Below are 18570 nucleotides of genomic sequence, written 5' to 3' on the forward strand. Positions count from 1 at the left end.
AGTAGTGGCTAAAGTGCTTACACAGCCCCACAATACTACTAAGCCAACAGTGATCCTAATCATAAAGGTGAAACATGCACAGCCCGACAGATATACCATTTGTCACTGTTTGGGGTAGCGCAGGAGGAGTGTGAGCAGGCACAGAAGCAATTCAAGCAACACTAATTTGGAGGTGGAGGAGGCACAATAAAAGAATATTCTTTAAAAATAGGATTGTTAATTAAACTCATAAAAATTCACACAAATAATATATATTCATTTGGGCAACTCCCGTAACGGTAATCACATCCCAGTAAAGCAGACTTTATAAAAGAGGCACTCTAGCTTTGTAGACAGGGTTGCTCAGCAAAAGATTTCCACAGCACAAATGTCAAAGTTATTGAATATGTCTTTCCAAAGGTAGAGAAGATGGCATAAATGTCAATAGGGTCCTTTAAGGTGGTCTATGGGACAGGGCCTTTTCAAAACTCTTTAGTTCTTGGTTGTGGGGTGCAACAGCATTGAGCCAGGATTTTCACCATAGAACTTTGTTTCTGAGCACTTTCAGGCATCATGCCAGAATCAAGTTGGGGAGCGGTAGATACGGGTTCCAACAATGTAGTCCTGTTCAGCAGCAGCAGCAACAGTTTCTGGGTTGAAGACGTTGGGAAATGGCGGTGTCCAGACATTTGGTCGACCTAAAACTGGTCGAATGACATTTGGTCGACGCAATTTGGTTGAAAACCAAATGGTCGAATTTTTTTTTTAATTATATATATATTTTTCGGGTTTTCGTTTTTTACAAAAATGGGTTTTTAGAAAAAAAAGGGGTTGGGGGGACCCCCCCCCCAAAAAAAAAAGGGGTGAAAATAAAAAAATAAAAAATTAGACCATTTGGTTTTCAACCAAATTGGTTCGACCATTTGTCTGGTCGACCAATTTTTTTCGACCAAATGTCTGGTAACCGAAATGGCAGGCAGTGGGTCGACAGCACTGTTAAATTCGATAGCCACGCGTGCGGAGAAGCAGGGACTTGCCTTTGGCATTGAGCAGGCAGAATTTACTCAACGTGGTGTTGTGGTACTGCAGCGGTGATGGCTATGCACTCAAAGAGACTGGTAACCAAGCAAGCACTGTCAAATTAGAATTCTTGGTGAGTCCCAGATGCAGAGACAGTGGAGCTTCAACTTTGGCATTGAGCGAAACTTAGAGATGCAGAGGCAGTCGAGGCTCCCTTGTAGTAGCTTCAATGGCATTGAAGGAGCCTCAACTGGCATTGGGGTGGTTCAGAGATGCAGGGAAAGCCAGGGGTCCTTTCCTCAATTCTTTGGATGCTGGGAGACCCAGTCCAGGGTCACAGGGGCAAGGTTAGCCCTTTCGTCTGTCCTTACCAACCAGGAAGGTTTTTAGCACTTGCCGGGTTCTGTCACCTCCAGTGAGCAAGGTCCTGGGTATCGGTGTCTCAGTCAAAGTAGGACCTGTCCAGCTAGTTGGTCATCCCAAAAAAGCCTTAGGGAGAGGAGAAGAGCTTACTTTTACGTTACAGCTCCTGGTTTTCACCTCTGTGACGGAGGGCTTTGGAGTTAAATCCTTTTTAAGCAATGTCTAATGATGGATATGTCCCCTCCATCCCCAATATTTGAAAAATGTTATAGTAGATGGGTCCAGAGCAAGACCGTTGTTAAGGGTCCTATCCTGGCTGCCATAACACATATCCTTTGCCTTCAGATTTCATACCCAGACTTCCTTGTCTGCAGGAATCGGGTAAGGGAATAGGAAGCTTTGGAGCCATAGCAAAATCCAAGATGGTGAGACCTGTCTGTGGACTGAAGCTCTCCTCTAGGCTTTGCTAAGTCGGTCCCCATCCACTGTCTGTCTGCATCAACAAGATCCGCAGTATTAAGCACTCTGCAGTGAGGTGGCCATTGTACAGCACTGGTTTCCAGGAGATTTCTCAGGGGGATCTAAGAGAGGGCTTTCAAGGGTAGAACCGACATGGTCCTTGAAGGTACACCCACACCAGACAGCTTAATACACCACAGGCCCCGTCATGAATGAGTGACTGTTCTCTAAGATAACAATAAATGACATCAAATGTGGTGACTCTGCAATGGCGAAATCTCAGTAGCCAGCATTTCAAAGTGAGACATGGCTTATATCTAGACATTAATCTGCCACTGGACTGCTGTGGTACACATATATGATATTTTGAACCAGCGATGCATACAGTTAAAATGCTACATCGGTCAGGTGGAATTTTGTGTTCGAGCGGCTGTGGTCAGAATTGCACAAGTGACCTTTGAACCTGTCCTGATGTCACAGCAGGGCATCAGCTGGGGATGTCAGGAGAATGGCACAGCAAAGTACGTGTTGGCATTGTGGTTTTGTGGCATAGACCATTACTAAAGTAGAGTCTGATTAGCAGAGCTTAGTTTTCAGAAACAAAATTACATGCATCATGTTATTACTAAAAGGCAAAAAAGCTCAGGCTTACCACGCCCACAGATGCGCCTCTGTCACATTTCCAAAGGAATGTTGTTTTACAAATATGTCAAAAGTGATGATATCTTTTTGTATTTTAGGTTTCAATGATAATGGGAGATCGGTCGTTAACTACAAGATTATTCCGTGGTCAACGGGCGAAGAAAACGAAAGAGCATTCAAGGCCTTTTTCGAAGATCAACAAAATGAATTTCTGGACGGCAGGTACTAAAGACTCCAGTAAAGTGCAATGGATGGCATTATTGCTGTCTGGGTGGCTAGCTCACGCGTATGCACTTACTTCACACACGGGCCAGCCAGCACCGCCTGAGCTTGAAGCCTGGAAGGGACAGCTGAGCCAGTTATCCTGCCGAGGTTGGTTCATGGGTTATCTGTCACCGCTGTGTGACTTACATAACTGCAACACTGCGTACATTATTACATGGAACCTTCTCTTATCAGATAATTATGTCCCCATACATAATGTCCCCGGGAAAAGCCATTGGCGACATTATATATGCTGACATTATATATGGGAACGGGTTGCGGGGATGTCCCCTGCTCCCATTTAAAAAAGAAAAATATGGTGGTTGCGGGGGTGTCCCCCACATGTTCAATTTAATAACGTCCCCGCAAAGAACTGTGACTTTTTTTGTCAGGGGACATTATTACATGGAACCCATTATCAGCTGTACCTTTCATCTCGCAATCAACAGTTGCTCAGGTAATGACAGCCTATACACGTGTTTCCTACCAATCAATTTACTGATCACCTCCAAAACTCCCTTTTTACAGCCGATCGGCAACAACCTATCCCTTAGCCACCCACGACATCTTTCCCTGTATTGTTGTCTCAAATTGTATAGTTTCATGGAAAACCGGATAGCAAGTGGTCAGGCTATCAGTACTCCCTTTCTCATATTTGCTCAGATCCCCGCTCCATCATGAAGAAATGTCATGGTCCAATGAGCAGAGCCACTTCTCTGTGCCATCTCAGAGGGTGGCTAATCTTCTTAGGAGGACTTGGTCAAGCCTGTGGAGTGCAAGCTGCTTCTAGACACTACAGAATAAGGAGAGCTGGGCTGGGGAAGCAGTGTAGTTACCAAATGTGCAATACCCCCTTTGCTCTCGGGAGAGAATAAGGATCCTTGGCCTCTAAGCTACAGGCCATTGCTGTTCCCTGTTTAAACTCGCTGCTTCTGCTGCTACTTCTGCAAACTAACAAAACAGGATCAGGCAAGAGGATGCCCTCTGCAAGGTGGCACCAATGTGGATTAATCCCATCCAAACCTTTAGACTCTAAAATGTCCTCAAATTTAGAAAAGCACTGAAAATGCATGCAGTAATTTCCTTCACTGTCGAGGACAGCTGGTTCACCCCATTCCTCATACGTTCTCTTTCTTCAACGCAATTACGTTCTGTCTGTTCTTCTATGTACTGACTATTTTCCATTCAATTTTGTATTATCTTTGGTCTCGGATATCCAATCCCAACTATCGTGATTCAGTCCATATTTATGCCTCCTACCACTTCGATCCCCTGTGGCTCCTTCCCCCAATCTCACCCATGCTCCTTGCAGTGGGCTGTAAACATGTCTGCATGTAGCACATTACACATCTCACATAAGTAAAACAAAGAATACATTTGTTTTTAATTTACCAATAGTATCCAAGGGCTATTGTGAACTCCAAGAGGCTGCTTGCGACCCTCCAATGCATTCAGAGTGCGCTGAGACCATCACTCATCTAAAAAGCTGTGCCCAGATTATCTAACATTTGCACTGGTTCATAAAACGGAGCAAATTCCCTTTGCACTAGCCTTTCTGCTTAGCTAATAGGAAAAGCAGAAAACAGGCGAATCCCAATTGGGATGATCTAAAAATGTTTGCGCTCTGGCAAAGATGAACCAACCCAGACTGTGTTTTCTATTGCGCTTACTCTGTGACATCAAAAGAATTGTGTTTATGACATTTATTTTTCTGTTACGAAGGAAACATAGTAAACAAGCAGCCTGCTTCATTGTTGGCCTAGTGTAAATATTTGTAGGCAATATGTGTTGGGGCAAAACCTATTTGCTCCATTCCCTCTTATTCAAGCAGCAAAATTAGTGCTCAATTCATTTCCAGCATCACTTTATAAAAGGTAAACTTGTAGATAATCGGGCCTCTCAATTTTTTTCAAGTTCCTTCAATATTTATCAAGGAACTGCCAAATTGTAAAAGGTGCTAAGACCAACAATCACCTCTGAATGACCTGGCGCTATGAAGATCTGTGCACAATACCCTCACTGGTGCCAACCCTCTCAGTGTGGCAAGGAAACCTCCAGCTTTAGCTTTGAGGGTTTTCCTGTGAAGAATCTTCAGACATCTGTCGCTGGTAGAGCCTTCTTTGGCTTGGGATCATTGGGTAACTTGATTCAAAACACTCCACATCAGGCGTGACAAACAATAAGGCCCATCGGTCGCTTCCGGTCCCAGGAGGCTCTTCATCAGGCCCTCCATATGGACAGTGCACATTGCATAACGGTGCACTCTTACTGGAGAGAGCAAATAGGAGGCTCTGATAGGAGGCTCTGATAGGAGGCTCTGATAGGAGGCTCCTCCACTGCAATGGCTTCAGTTTCCATTAACTGAGAGAAGGACACTATCACCTGCTGATGCTCTGAAGATCATCAGAGAGCACCGTTGGATTACAAGCAAAGCAGCCCAAAGGGGTGGGATATTAAAGTAAGGGAGACAACACAGAGAGAATCCAACATTAAACCAACCACATAAATACAGAGAACCAGCCCCCTTACCATTGAATAACTACTTTCTTTCAAGCAAAGGCCACATGGTATTGAGTTTCTGCAGCTATCCTGGAGGAATTTGGCTAAAGTAAAACCGGAGAAAACAATCCGAGCTCAACCAGATACTGAAAAGTGCCCTATACTTCACATTTGCCTGGAACATACCATTACAGGAATGCCTAGCCTGAGACATGTTCTATATCTGAAACAAAGATGAGTCAACAATGATTATTAGACTACCAGTTCATGTCTCTTCCGAAGTCTTGGGGAACAAGCCTGATACTGCGTCATTTGAAACCTTACTCCAAAAAAAGTGTTGAACAAGGTTAGCGCGCACGAATAACGCAAATCGGAAACACACAAAACAGCATTAATATGTGCAGTTTGGGAGCTAGCCCTTCCACGTCCTTTTATTTTATTGTTAATGGTTTCATTTCTATTGATGTTTTACCCTGTGTGGTAGTTGCAACTTTATTAAGCCCTCCTTTATTGATGATATGGCAATGGCACAAATACAGATGTGTGTACTGTGGATCCATTGCTTGGCATGGCCATGTTCATGGTGTGCTGCAATAAAATGCTCCTGTGTTCAATTGGTAAACTGGCATTACAACATTTCATGTGTTTCCCTACTAGTACCACCTGGCAGTATTACCATGGCGGTAATAGCGCCGGAATCGGCAAAATTGCGGCTGATTTGCCACCAGTTCAGAGCTGGAGGTAAATCCAGCCGAACCTGTGATTTGGCGGACCCTTAAATGCGGCGGTAATAGCGTTACTGCCGCTTTTAAGGGTTACCGCCAAACTCGTGATGAGGCAGTATTCAGTATGCCAGTGAAGAATAAGCCTTCCCTTACAGGAATAGTGCAGTACAGTAACCACATTTTTTTGTACTTTTCACACATTTCAAACTTGTTTAAAGTGTTTTACCTTTTGAAACATGTGTCCAGTTTAGGTTGGATTTTTACACACCTCCTTGATTTTTCCTTGATTTTCTATTGAGAGTGTTTTTGCTTTACTATAGTGTGTGCTTAATACATTCATTGACTGTGCGTAATAATCATATGGTTTGCCATTGAAAAAGTACAGCCACACAAGCTTCTTCCGTGCTTCATTCCACAGCCTCACAAATTGCACTCAACAGCACACACTGCTCTTAGCACACACAGTTCCTAGCACACACTGCACGAAGCTCTCAGTGCACCTAGTATTCCTCCATACATATGACAGAAAGAACACACACCATGACAGACAATACATCACCTTGCACAGTCCATAGCACTCCATAGCAGCAGGCATATTCAACAGGGCCACACCTTCTACACACCAGACCAAACCCCCAACCTGAACTGGAAGGTAATAAGGAGACCTGCCTTGTTTCTGCCCCTGTGCCTTACTCGTCACTAAGAATGCATAAGAAGGGCCTATGGGATTCCGACCCCCTTCTAGGACCATGCAACGTTCACAATGATCGCTCAAGAAGACCATCCTCAATGCAAAGTTATTTAAAATGCTCTATACAAATCCTACATAGTACAACATGACAAAGCAGACGTCAGGTTTTTACAAAAATACGTTATCCCTTTTTTAAAAAAAAAGTAGACGGTATTAAAGTGTGTTATTTTCCATTGCATAGAGATTATAACGATAATTAGTACTGTATAAGCAAAGAAGAGAACTGCAATAACACCCATGAGAGTCTAAGATAACATCTGTGATTAAACACAGATCTGCTAGCAATGCTACCCTCCACAGTTCAAATGTGGAAACCATTTATGGTTGATATGTATACATGTCAATCAGTAACGCAGGTAGAACATGGTGTAAATCTGAAGCTTCTGATGAGCAGCACCTGTCAATCTGCATATTTATTTTTATTTATTTATTATATTTATTGGTAGCGCCCAGACCCAGAGGTATCACGGCGCTAATGGTTCGGAGTTGACAGTTACAGAGTGGTGCATGTATATAACATAGACGGTGAGTCATACAGTATATGGTAGTTGTGTTACATCGTTACATCATAGTGAGTCAAGTTAGAAAGTGGGGCAATCCAACTTAATTTACAAATATTAGTTAAGCATATATTTCAGATAAGCAATACAAAACGCTGTGAAATCCACCTGCTGATTTTCCATCCACGAACTCTTGCCATCTACCTTAATGTTAGTAATCTTTAACCATTTTTAAAGGTTGACCTCCATATTGTGAGCTGCCTTCAATTCCTTGAACAGGATGTGACATCAGAGCGGGAGAGGACGTGCATTCCACAGATCCAATATAATAATCTTTTCACCAACAAGTTTACATACCTAGAAATACTTCCCCACCTCTAGTAATATTAGTATTATCCACTATAGCAGTACCAAAGAAGTAGTACTAGCCATAGTAGTGTTAATGCCACCAATATCAATATTAGTAGTAGTTGTACTACCAATATCAGCAGTGGTAGTATTACCAGTGTTAGTAGTACTATCAGTAGAAGTACTACAAATTCTGCTAGTACTAAGAGGAGTAGTAGTAGCAGTAATACTACTGGTACTACCAGTAGCATTAGTATTCTTAGTAGTAGTACCACTGGTAGTAGCACTGCTGCTAGTAGTGATAGCAATACAACGTGTGGTACTAGTAGCATTACTACTACTTGCAGTCATAGGACTACTACTATTGGTACTGGCAAAAGCAAAGTTGTTGCTACTACTATTGGTAGGAGTAATAAGACTACTACCAGTGGTAGTTGTATTAGTAATGTTAGAAGTAATAATACTAAAACCGATTTCTAGTGAGTATTTCGAATGACATTTTTTCCGAATGCCATAATGCGGAAAACATGTCACCAAAAAAAAAAATTTTGAATGTCTTTTTTTTGGTTATTTTTTGTTTGCAATGGGGACGGGTTCTCCCCCCAACTGCCCCTTTTTTTAATTTTATTTTTGTACCCTTCTTCTTACTCACAAAACCAAAAAACATGTAAATGATAAAAGAATACATTCGTAAAAAAAAATCTGTAAAATTCTTTAGACATATTTGTCATTCGAACAAAATGTTTTCGACATATTAACTAGATACCACTAAAACCAGTATCAATAGTAGTATTTTAATAACTTCCACCAACAGTGTTGGTACTAGAACATGAAAACTTACTGGTATTATCACTGCCAATGGAAGTACTATTTTTTAATGCATCTAGTAGTACTATTACTATCACTACAAGTAGTACCATCATTAATAATACTAGTATTAGTAGTAGTCATAACATTTAGTTCCATCTGTATTACTACTATTGCACTTCTACCTGTTTTAGTGGCACTACTACTAGAGGCAGTAATAGTTTTCATAATAGTATCAAATATTGGTACTGTCAGTAATAGTAATGCTGCTGCCAATTTCAGTGTTACCACCATTAGTAGTAGTAATACTTCCAGCAACAGCAGTAGTATTTGTAATGTTTTAAGAACTACTGCTTGTTCTAATATTACTACTACTTTATATCCAACTATTACAAGTAGTTATATATTTATTTACCAGTAGCATGCTACCAAGAAACCCCAACCTGCACAGCCAACCATAACGCTAAACCTCCTCAACATTGACACACACACACCCCACCCGCCACACTCTTTCTCACACCCTTCAGTGCACAATCGGCTCACAGAAAACCCTCCAACATCTACAACCTCGTCATACAAGCAAACCTAGACGCCCACTTCATTCCAGAAACTTGTCTCACTCCACATCCACACCTACCTTCATTGTACTAATACCTCATGGTTCTAATATTCACTGCCAACCACACATCCACAAAGCAGGTGGCAGCCTCACCAAATTAGCACTCATCCCACTCCGTAGAACCTCTATCTGTTCCTTAGCAGGCCTGTCTGCTCACCGAAACGCCCGATCCACTTGCATCTCATCTCCCTCCCACCCGGTTCCCTTAACTGCTGCGCTTTAATCAAGTCTATGCAAAAAGGACGAGCATACTGGTCCTTAGCACTTAAGGGGCTGGCTTTACTAATGCACACAGAAGCTTTAAGCTCCCAAAAGCCACTCCCTTCAAAACCATAAATGATTGCCTCCTTAACATCACAATTTCATTCCACCTCACTTACCATGTGACCTCACTGAGTGATTCTAGGGGCCTGGTTATCTCGGCTACACCAACTCTATCCTGCTCTCCACCCACTCCTCTTGACTGGACAAACCAGCGCATATTCTCATTTCACATGAGACCACCCCACCACACCCAAAGGACAGCCCAGGCCATCACACATCCCCACCAGATCCTTCATAAACATCCCCTTCAAGACACAACAAGAAACATGTATCTCCCACCCATTCGATCACTCCATCATTACAGACCCGCTGCTCAACAATCGCAACACAACATTTCAGACTCTCGCGCACAAGTATACCCTCTTCAAGTCTAAAAATGTCAGACTAAAACATGCTCAGCAGCCTGGTACACCTAGGAATGCAAAGCCAAAACCACACACTAAATCAGGAAGTCTGAAACGATCTGGCCCTCAAACAGAAGCTGTGAAAACCCTTAGATTCTTCCACAAAGCATGTGAACTCACAATTGGCAACTCATTAGAGGTAGGTCTAAATAATAGCTGAGGGCAAAAACAAAAGCAAAGGCCCAACTCTGTTCCAACCATGCCTCGCCACCTGTCATTTCCCATTCAATTGACACATCCAGCAACAGGGAGAGCTTACTCAACCTTTCCCCATGCAATATACCTCAAACGCACACATTCCAACCACTCACAATAGACACTTTTCATCGCATCATCACCTCCATCAACATCTTGCGACAATGTCATCAGATCCTCACGTCCTGAGAAATTTCAGAGAAGCGTGACCCCTGCCTCTCAGCCACTGTATATTGGTCTTTGACAGTTCATTGTGAGGCCATGCTCTCCACGTTCATTCTGGCACGTGGATAATTATAACACTAAACTTAGTTGTGCCTAGCTGGTTTACTTCTTTTATCCCTAATTAACAAATATGTCTACATGGCTTCATCCATATCCTGACCTACTGTTGTCACCTATGGTACACCCAGGGTGTAATTCTGTCTCCAATGATGCTGACATTTTAAATGGACTAATTAGGAGTCCTACTTCCAAGCAGAATATCATATCACTATATATCAATATTGTGAGATTACTCGTAATAAAAAAAATAATATTGTGAGATTACACAGCTCTACCTCAGAGTGCCATCTGCCAGTGACATTGGATGCCTCCAATTCTGCCTGGCCACTATTCAGACCTGGATGTCTTCAATATCCCTTAAACGGAATTCATTCTGAAAGAGTCAAATCCTAGTTTCTAATATGATGTTCCTCAAAAATAATCTCACCATCTTCTCCCCTACCCTCCTCCTCTACTGTGCATTCCCTGGGAATTCACATAGGCCCAGGCCTCTCAATCAAAGATCAGATACAAAAGAAGACCAGGCAGCTTGGTATCAGCTCGCTCTGCACTGGCGGATCAAACATTTCCCCCACCAAACAACTTTCAATCCAGGGTACAAATCCTTGTCCTGTCCCATACTGATGGCAGCACTGCTCTAATTACTGGTCTCTCTATAGCTCCACCTTAGTCCTTCTCAAGGCATTCATTAATGTCTATGGCACTGCTGATCTCAGGTCAGTGTACATGTGATCATATCAACCTCACAATAATGGTCTTCTACTAGGGCCCATGTGAATCTCCTTTTAAGCTATACATACCAGAAAACCTGACTACGTGAGGAAGAAGCTAACTGTGGATGGATAAACAAGCACAACACATAACTCTCTGAGAATCATATAAAACATGCAAAGAACAGACCAAGAAGCGGGTCTTCCCAGCCAATGCTCCTGCAGTGAGGAGCTTTCTGGCATCATAACCGAGACTCGCTGCCTCCTTGTGTTCAGGAAGCAACTCAAAACACTTCTGTTTATGCTCAATTACCCCCCATTCCTCACATAGCCTTCACCCTGGAATGCAGCTTCAAAGTACCTGCTCCTATCTATATATCCACATCAACAGTATGTTGTTTTTCTCTGTAAACACTGTACAATGTATATTTAACCTACATTCGTTGCTCCATGTAAAGTGCTATCCTGTCCTTGGAGGCAAGGTCTGCCCTATATGAATGTGCCAAATAAAATAAAATAAATAAAAACATCAATAGTGCCAGTAGGAGTATTAGTAATTGAACACATCCCTAGTAGAATGCACGGTCCCTCAGGGTCAGTCGCTTCTCCAAGCAACGAGTTGGTGGTAGATCTCTTTCTTCGGCTGGGGCCTCCCTCTGGAACATCCTCCCTGCCTCCCTGAAACTTGAGGAGGACCCTCTCCGGTCCCCCAAGCACCTCAAGACCTTCCTCTTTGCTTCCGCTTTCTTTCCTCCTCTCCCCTGCTGAACTCCTGACTGAAACTGCACTGACCACCTGGCTATCCTCTGATCTCGGACCCAAGTCCCCTCCCCCACAGCTGCACACCTACAGCCCCCCAGCTCTCGACGCCTTGATGTCTGCACTTACACCTGCACTTTACCACAAGCTGGACACACTTTTACCTATTGCTTTTATTTATTTTATTTATTCTTTACTGTTGATCCTATGTATTGCACTGCCCATTACCCCTTTGCCCCTACACTTTCCCTTCCCCCACCTGCACTTGCACAATCTCAATGTCACCTGGCCTAGTAAGATCGTTGTCTATGTCTTCCCTCTGACCCCCCCCCTTGCCACAGATTCACTACTCAACAATCGCAACACAAAATTTCAGACTCTCGCGCACAAGTATACTCTCTTCAAATGTAAATATGTCAGACCAAAACATGCTCAGCACCCTGGTACACCAAGGAATCCAATGCCAAAACACACTTTTTATTTTTGACTTTTTAAAAATTGTTTTGATGATTTAAAAAGTGCACAATGACAACACGTCGCTTCACAGTGCATAAGTCGAACAATTTGGGGGAAAGGGGCTGGTTGCTCCTGAATACCCAGAAAAATCAGACAGGGGATAGAGAAGAGAATGTTCTACTAATTATTGTTTAACCAAATACATAATTGAGTAGCAGAGAGTTACATACAGAAATTACAACATAGTAATGATAGGCAGGCTAACATCTGTTAGGTAGACTCTCAGGATTAAGTGCATCTAATGTAATAAAGCGTGTAAGTATTATTCCAAACATGGAGTACCCTAAGGTTGCGCCCAAAACTCTGCCACTGGTATCCAGATAGTGTTTAAGTGTAAAACGACCTATCTGGTAGGATAATATCTTCAGAGAAGGTCTGTGGAGAAGATGGATCACCAAGGATAAAGAAGGAAGGCAGGGATAACTGGGAAGTTAATTGGGATCAGGGAACCCTTTTTTGCGAAAATGTGTCTCTACTCTTTGAACATGGTATAACAAGCTTCCAATCTTGCTGATTTGGGGATATCGTTGTAGCTTTGGCTGGCATTCACCTGTGTATGTTTTATCCCTGTAGAGTGTGCCTTTTGATTTCGGCAGTGTGAAGAGGTTCTCATTTGAGGATCTAAGAATTTGGTCCCAATGGGAAAGGGCGAGGAGGGACAAGATGCATCTAGGTCCCTTATTAAAGAGACCATCTTAAGTCATGCACAGTATTTTGAACAAGATGTGGCATTCAATCGTAAGTCATTGGAGTTGCCTTTAGGCTAGCCTTGATCCTGTTACATGTTTCATGGCTCATAATTACTCATACTGGCCTTTTTTGTACTATCCTTAATTGGTGGCTGTGGAATTCCATTCAGACCTCTGTAGATACAATTCCAGTAGTCTAACTTTGAAAGTACTGGGGCTCAGGCTAAATCCACCTTTCATGTCATTTCCAGGCTGGGACAGATTTTCCTGAGCATCTGTATTTGGAAATGGGCATTGCTGACGACATCACCAGTCTTTGAAGTTAGCAACATGGATAGTCAAAAGTGATGACTAGGTATTTACTGTTTTGGAAATAGCAGAGCACCAGCCCAAGCTGTCAGGCCGTTTTAATGGGGGGAATATTGGAGGAAGGGGAGTCGAAAACTAAGAATTATACTTGTACTCAGGTTGTGAGTCATCCAACCGGGTACTGCTGGAAGGCAATTAGAGATAATCTCTTGGGATTGGTCGGTTTACTCGCTGTGAAGGCTATTTCCATGTTGTCTGCGTAAAGTGCAACGGTGGCACAGAACTGTTTGATCAGCAATGCCAAATGTTGAAAATAACTGTTAAACAGTCACAGGGATAAGCTTGGACCTTAGGGGCAACAATTTGCAGAGCGGCTGGGATAGACTTCTACTGAGGTATTCCTTTCCTTGAGCAAAGAAGTAAGTCAGGTCAATACTGTCCCTTCAATGCCCAATATGAAATGGAGGCTGTCCAGTAGTAGTGTGTGTTCCACAGTATTGTATGCAGCAAATAGGGAGAGCAGTATAGAGGCTCTGCTATTTCCCAGACTTCTATAGATGTCTTCTCTGAAAAAATGACTTCATGTCATGAGGGATGCTCTATTCCAACCCAGATCTTTGCCCTTTCTTCAGTCAATGTATTTCAGTTGAAGCAATGTAAGTCTACAACTCCCAAAATTCAAATAGTAAAGAAGTGAAAACAGAGGATGGTGCCTGGTGTCCCTGATTATAAAAAGGCACCTGATAACCTTAGGTAGGGCTGAATTAGGGAACATCCCAGGTAATTATGTAACATCAGCAAAATGTGGAGCAGGGGCTCAGGCCACAAGAAAGAAACTCAGTGAAATACAAAGCCACATTTGCATCTAGAGAGTCACCAACCCCAACAGTGACAACATGGAGATTCTGGGGACAGGTGATTAATATAAGGACGATGTTCCTATTCTATAACTTGGGTCGGACACACCTCTTCCCCACTTCCTCTTCTCTACGGTGTCCCTCAAGATGTTGTACTTGGTCCTCTCCTTTTTTTGTCTTTACACTGCCCCACTCTCTGCTCTTATTTCTTCATTTAATCTTTCCATTCATCTGTACACAGATGATACAAAAATCTTTCTCTCTTTTTCTTCCTTTGACTCTTCTGCACCCCACTGTATCAACTTGCCTTTCTGCTGTCCAAAACTGGATGTCTTCTCATTTTCTACACCTCAATCCTTCCAAGATTGAGGTTCTGTATCTTCCGGCTTTAACTATTCCGTCTACTCTTTCTTCTCGGTCACTCTTTTTTCCTCTTTCCTCTCGGCTCTTTTCCTTTTCTGCACATAATTTGGGAGTTAGCTTTAATCCCTCGCTTTCCTTTAAACTGCATATTTCTTCTATTGCTTGCTCCTGCTGCTATGTTCTTTTTAACATCCATGGTGCTCGCCCCCATCTCTCATTTCATGCTACTAAACTTGTTCTGCCTGGTCTTTTCTCATTTTGACTACTGCTCTTCTCTTCTTCTTGGACTTCCTGCCTCACATCTTCTTCCTCTCCGATCCGTAAATAGTTTTTCGGTTCGTCTTCTCTTCTCTTTACCTTTTCTCTCCTCTATCACATCTTCTTTATTATTTCACTTCTTCTCTTTGAATCACGTCTTCTCTACCATTTTCTTTCTATTGTTTTTAAATGTACTCACGCCGTGGCCCCTCCTTATATTTATTCAATAGTCTCGTTTTATTCTCCCTCTTGGACTCTCGAATCACAGAATCTGCTTCTTCTCACTGTCCCCATACCCTGCTGTGTTTCTTCCCGTTTCCGATTTCTTGCCCTTTTAGCCCCTAAATACTGGAATTCTCTCCATCTCTCTATCTGCTCTTCTTCAACTCTTCGTATTTTTCAATCTAACCTGAAAGCTCATCTGTCTCCCTTCTTTCCACTTAGTGACTTTCTGCTTATCTCCCTGTGCTTCTGTTTTAGCAATTTTTTGAATGATCATGTACATTGTACCATTGTTCGAATATTTTGTAATAGCGTTTTTGGTGGAAGGCGCTTTATACATTCAATAAAATGAAATGAAAATGAACATACCGTTCGAATGGCTGCAAGATCAGAGTTGTGTTTAGGAAAGGGCAAAGGGGCATGTCGCCATCAAGGGGCACGTGCCCCAGGATCCCACATTGAGGGAGCTCCCACCTGGCTGCCAGAGGGTAACCAAGAAACCAGTGCACTTATTTAACAAAATATAATATCACATGCCATGATATTCTATAGTGTGCTGCTGAGGCTCTCTGCCTGCTGCCTGGCTATGGTTAAAAAATAACGTCTGATTTAACCAAGTAATATCCTGTTTTGCAATATGTTTTCACTGTAGTACACACATAGCCTCATTACGAGTCCGGCAGTAACCGAGCTGGAAAAACAGGCAGGTTACCGCCTGACTCGTATTACCATTCCGCCTCCGTGATTCCCGGAATTACCGGGGCATTACGACCCCGGTGACCCGGGAATTCCAGAGGCGGAATTGTGCAAGCCCCATTCCCATGGAGTCCCATAGGACTCCATGGGGATGGAGACAATGGAAACACTGGTTCCGTCTATGACGGAGCCAGTGTTTCCATTTCCGCCTGCAGACGGGTGGTGTTAAACCCGCCAGGTCAGACCTGGCGGGAGTGACACCTCCCGCCTGCAGGACTCTTAATCAGCCGGTCCGGAATTAACGGTGGTGGCGGTTTTACCACCACCGTTCTTTCCGGACCGGCAGGGTCGTAAAGAGGCTCACCATCTGTATATTCACTATAGCTCAACTTTTGCAATGTTTTTACCTTTTCTTCAGGGAAAGTATTTATCACATGCAATAACCAAAGTAGAAATGCCTATTTACGAGCTTGAGTGCCATTATGCTGCAGAAGATTGCTCATTGTGATCAGCACATGATATGATAGTTTATTTATATAGTGCCTTTACAAAATGTGTTTCAAAGTGCTTCAAGGCAAGGGAGGAATCAAGGGAAAATACAATGACATTCTTACAGGCCATGAACAGTAAGGATGTGAAATTAACTATCGTACTCAGCCTGGCGATAATTCAGATAGTGCAAGAGCTAAGACATTGATAAGGAAGGGAGAGAGAGAGGGGTAAGGAAGTGGAAACATACAGGCGACTACCGTATTAGGCCTGACGACATTTCTGGTAAAGCTGCAGAAAAACAAGAAGTGAGGGAGAGGGGTGCAGAAAGGTAGGGGAGAAACAAAACAAGCGACTATCATACTAGGCCTGACGATATGCCAGATAGTGCTTTGGGAGGAAAAAACAGTAAGGTGGGGGGGGGGGGAGACAGACGAGGTTGCTATCATACTAGGTCCAGGGACAATTCCGATAGAGTAAGTGCATAGAAGAAAGTAAGGGAAGGGGAGGAGATAGGAAAAGGGAGAAGGGAAAGGAGGAGAGAACAGAGAGTTAGCAGTCAAAAGAGTGGAGAAGTAAGAGGCGAGAGTGAATTCAACTGCAGAAGTCAGTAGTAACACATAATGTTGCAAGCCAGGATACAAGATGAAAATGGGAATAGCATGATTCAGGGCCACCAGTACATGTTGCAGAGATCTGTGTTCATATGCCAGATCACATTTCCACCTGCTGGCTGGGCATATTTTGTGTAATAAACTTGAGTATACAAATGTAGGTGAACTTAACAACCACTGTGATGCAAAGCTATAATAACTAATGTCGCAAAAGTATGGTGCCGATATAGAGCTCAGTCCCAACAAACAAGGGTTGAAAAAACTGAGCAGAGGGCACCAATTAAAACCCAATCAGTCTCATTTTAAATGGGCTGATTGGTAAAACAGGGCATGAAAGCAAGGAATAATGTGTTTACACCTTCATTTACCTCTCCCCTTAAATTCTCTGCAGTGACCAGGCAGAGGTCAAAGAGCCGAGATTGGCTTTCCGGGGTACTGACCTCAATATTTATTTTATTTTTATTTTTGTTAACGTGCATATTTCTCATGTGTGGGGAAAACTGGACCAAAATCTGTATCCAGACACAGGTAATATTTATTATGAAAACTGGATTTGTAAATTATTGAAAAAGATGGGCTTTGTGTTTCTTTCAAAATAAAAATTAGGAATCCTTTTTGAAAAGATCAATAGGGAGCAAGTTCCGGGTAGGGGGACCCATCACGGTGAAACACCTATCACTTCTCTGCACAAAGTGCGATTAAGGTACAACTAAGAGATGTTGATTGGAAGAACGTAAAGGCCGAGCAGGGTGGTAGGAAACAAGCTTAGTTGCAAGGTAGGCAGGAGCAAAGCTGTGAAGGCACTTGAAAACAAGACAGAGGATCTTAAAAAGAATCTTCTATTCTACGGTAAGAAGAAATAGATGTGAAGTTCGGCACATGAAAAAGAAGTCTTATAGCTGCGTTATGGCTTTTTGTAGACAACGGATTAGTTTTGCAGGCATCCATGAAAGGATAGCATTAAAGTAATCCAATTTGGAATGTATTAATGTTCCGACAACCATCCGTCGATCATTCTCTGAAACGAGAAGAAGAATTGGAGTCTGAGGCGATAGTAAACATATTTTGCAGCTTCTCTGACCTGCTGATTGCAGTCCAAATTGGACATGTCCAATCCGATGGAGTCATCACTGCTTTCCTGGTGGTCAGGGGACGGCAGCCGCTACCTGATCCTGACCCTAGGGTGGCAGAATGAGGGAGGATCACATGTGGGAGACAACCTCTGGGCGGTACCATGACTTTATCGGATGAGGTGTGGTATCCCCCCTTTTGCCTGAGGAAGACCCTCTAATACCCAAAGCATTTTTTCATGAGGAAGCCCATCTAATTCCCAAGACCTTAACCGCATAATGTCAGTGATTGGTTCTCCCTTAGAGGGAGTAAAGAAACCTCTTCACAATATCGTGTTGGTCAAAACCCCACCTATGACCTAAACACACAAAGCTCCAACACAACCCGTTTTGCCCCAGAGGTACCTTTAAGTCAAATCATTTGGAATAACGGTTTTCACACCATGGACTCCAACTCCCAGAATCACCCAAGTACTGAGAGAAGGAGGATGAAGGTGTTTGTACAGGGTATCAAGAACTCGAAGCACAGAATGCTGACTAGTTGTTTTTCCAAACTACCTGTGCACAGGACATTTATTTATTTTATTGATTGGACACTTGTATGGCACCCATACAGAAGTGTTTCAAGGCACCACAAGACAAAAAAGGGGCTGGGGAGATAGAGGAGGAACAACAATAAATGGTCCTACTAGGCCTTGTGATATTAGGACCATGCAAGTGCAGTAACAGATGTGTTACATGGCTCCCTACCTCATTGCATGTAAATATGTATTTAGCATTGCCTACAGTGTATATGCTCTACCATTCCTACTCGGCGTGATTTGTCCGGCACTG

The 18570-nt window shown here is 42.9% G+C and overlaps 1 protein-coding gene across 1 annotated transcript in view; it reads left to right on the top strand.

Moving 5' to 3' along the window:
• UGT3A2 (UDP glycosyltransferase family 3 member A2) overlaps positions 1–18570 on the top strand; it is a 413230-nt gene that overhangs the window by 231433 nt on the left and 163227 nt on the right. The window contains exon 3 of the mRNA XM_069627127.1: positions 2562–2685. Within this exon, the coding sequence (XP_069483228.1) occupies positions 2562–2685 (124 nt within the window). The remainder of the gene's footprint in view (positions 1–2561; positions 2686–18570) is intronic.

The sequence above is a fragment of the Ambystoma mexicanum genome, chromosome 6p (assembly GCF_040938575.1).
Source record: "Ambystoma mexicanum isolate Mex_15411 chromosome 6p, UKY_AmexF1_1, whole genome shotgun sequence".
In the NCBI taxonomy this organism is placed as follows: domain Eukaryota; kingdom Metazoa; phylum Chordata; class Amphibia; order Caudata; family Ambystomatidae; genus Ambystoma; species Ambystoma mexicanum.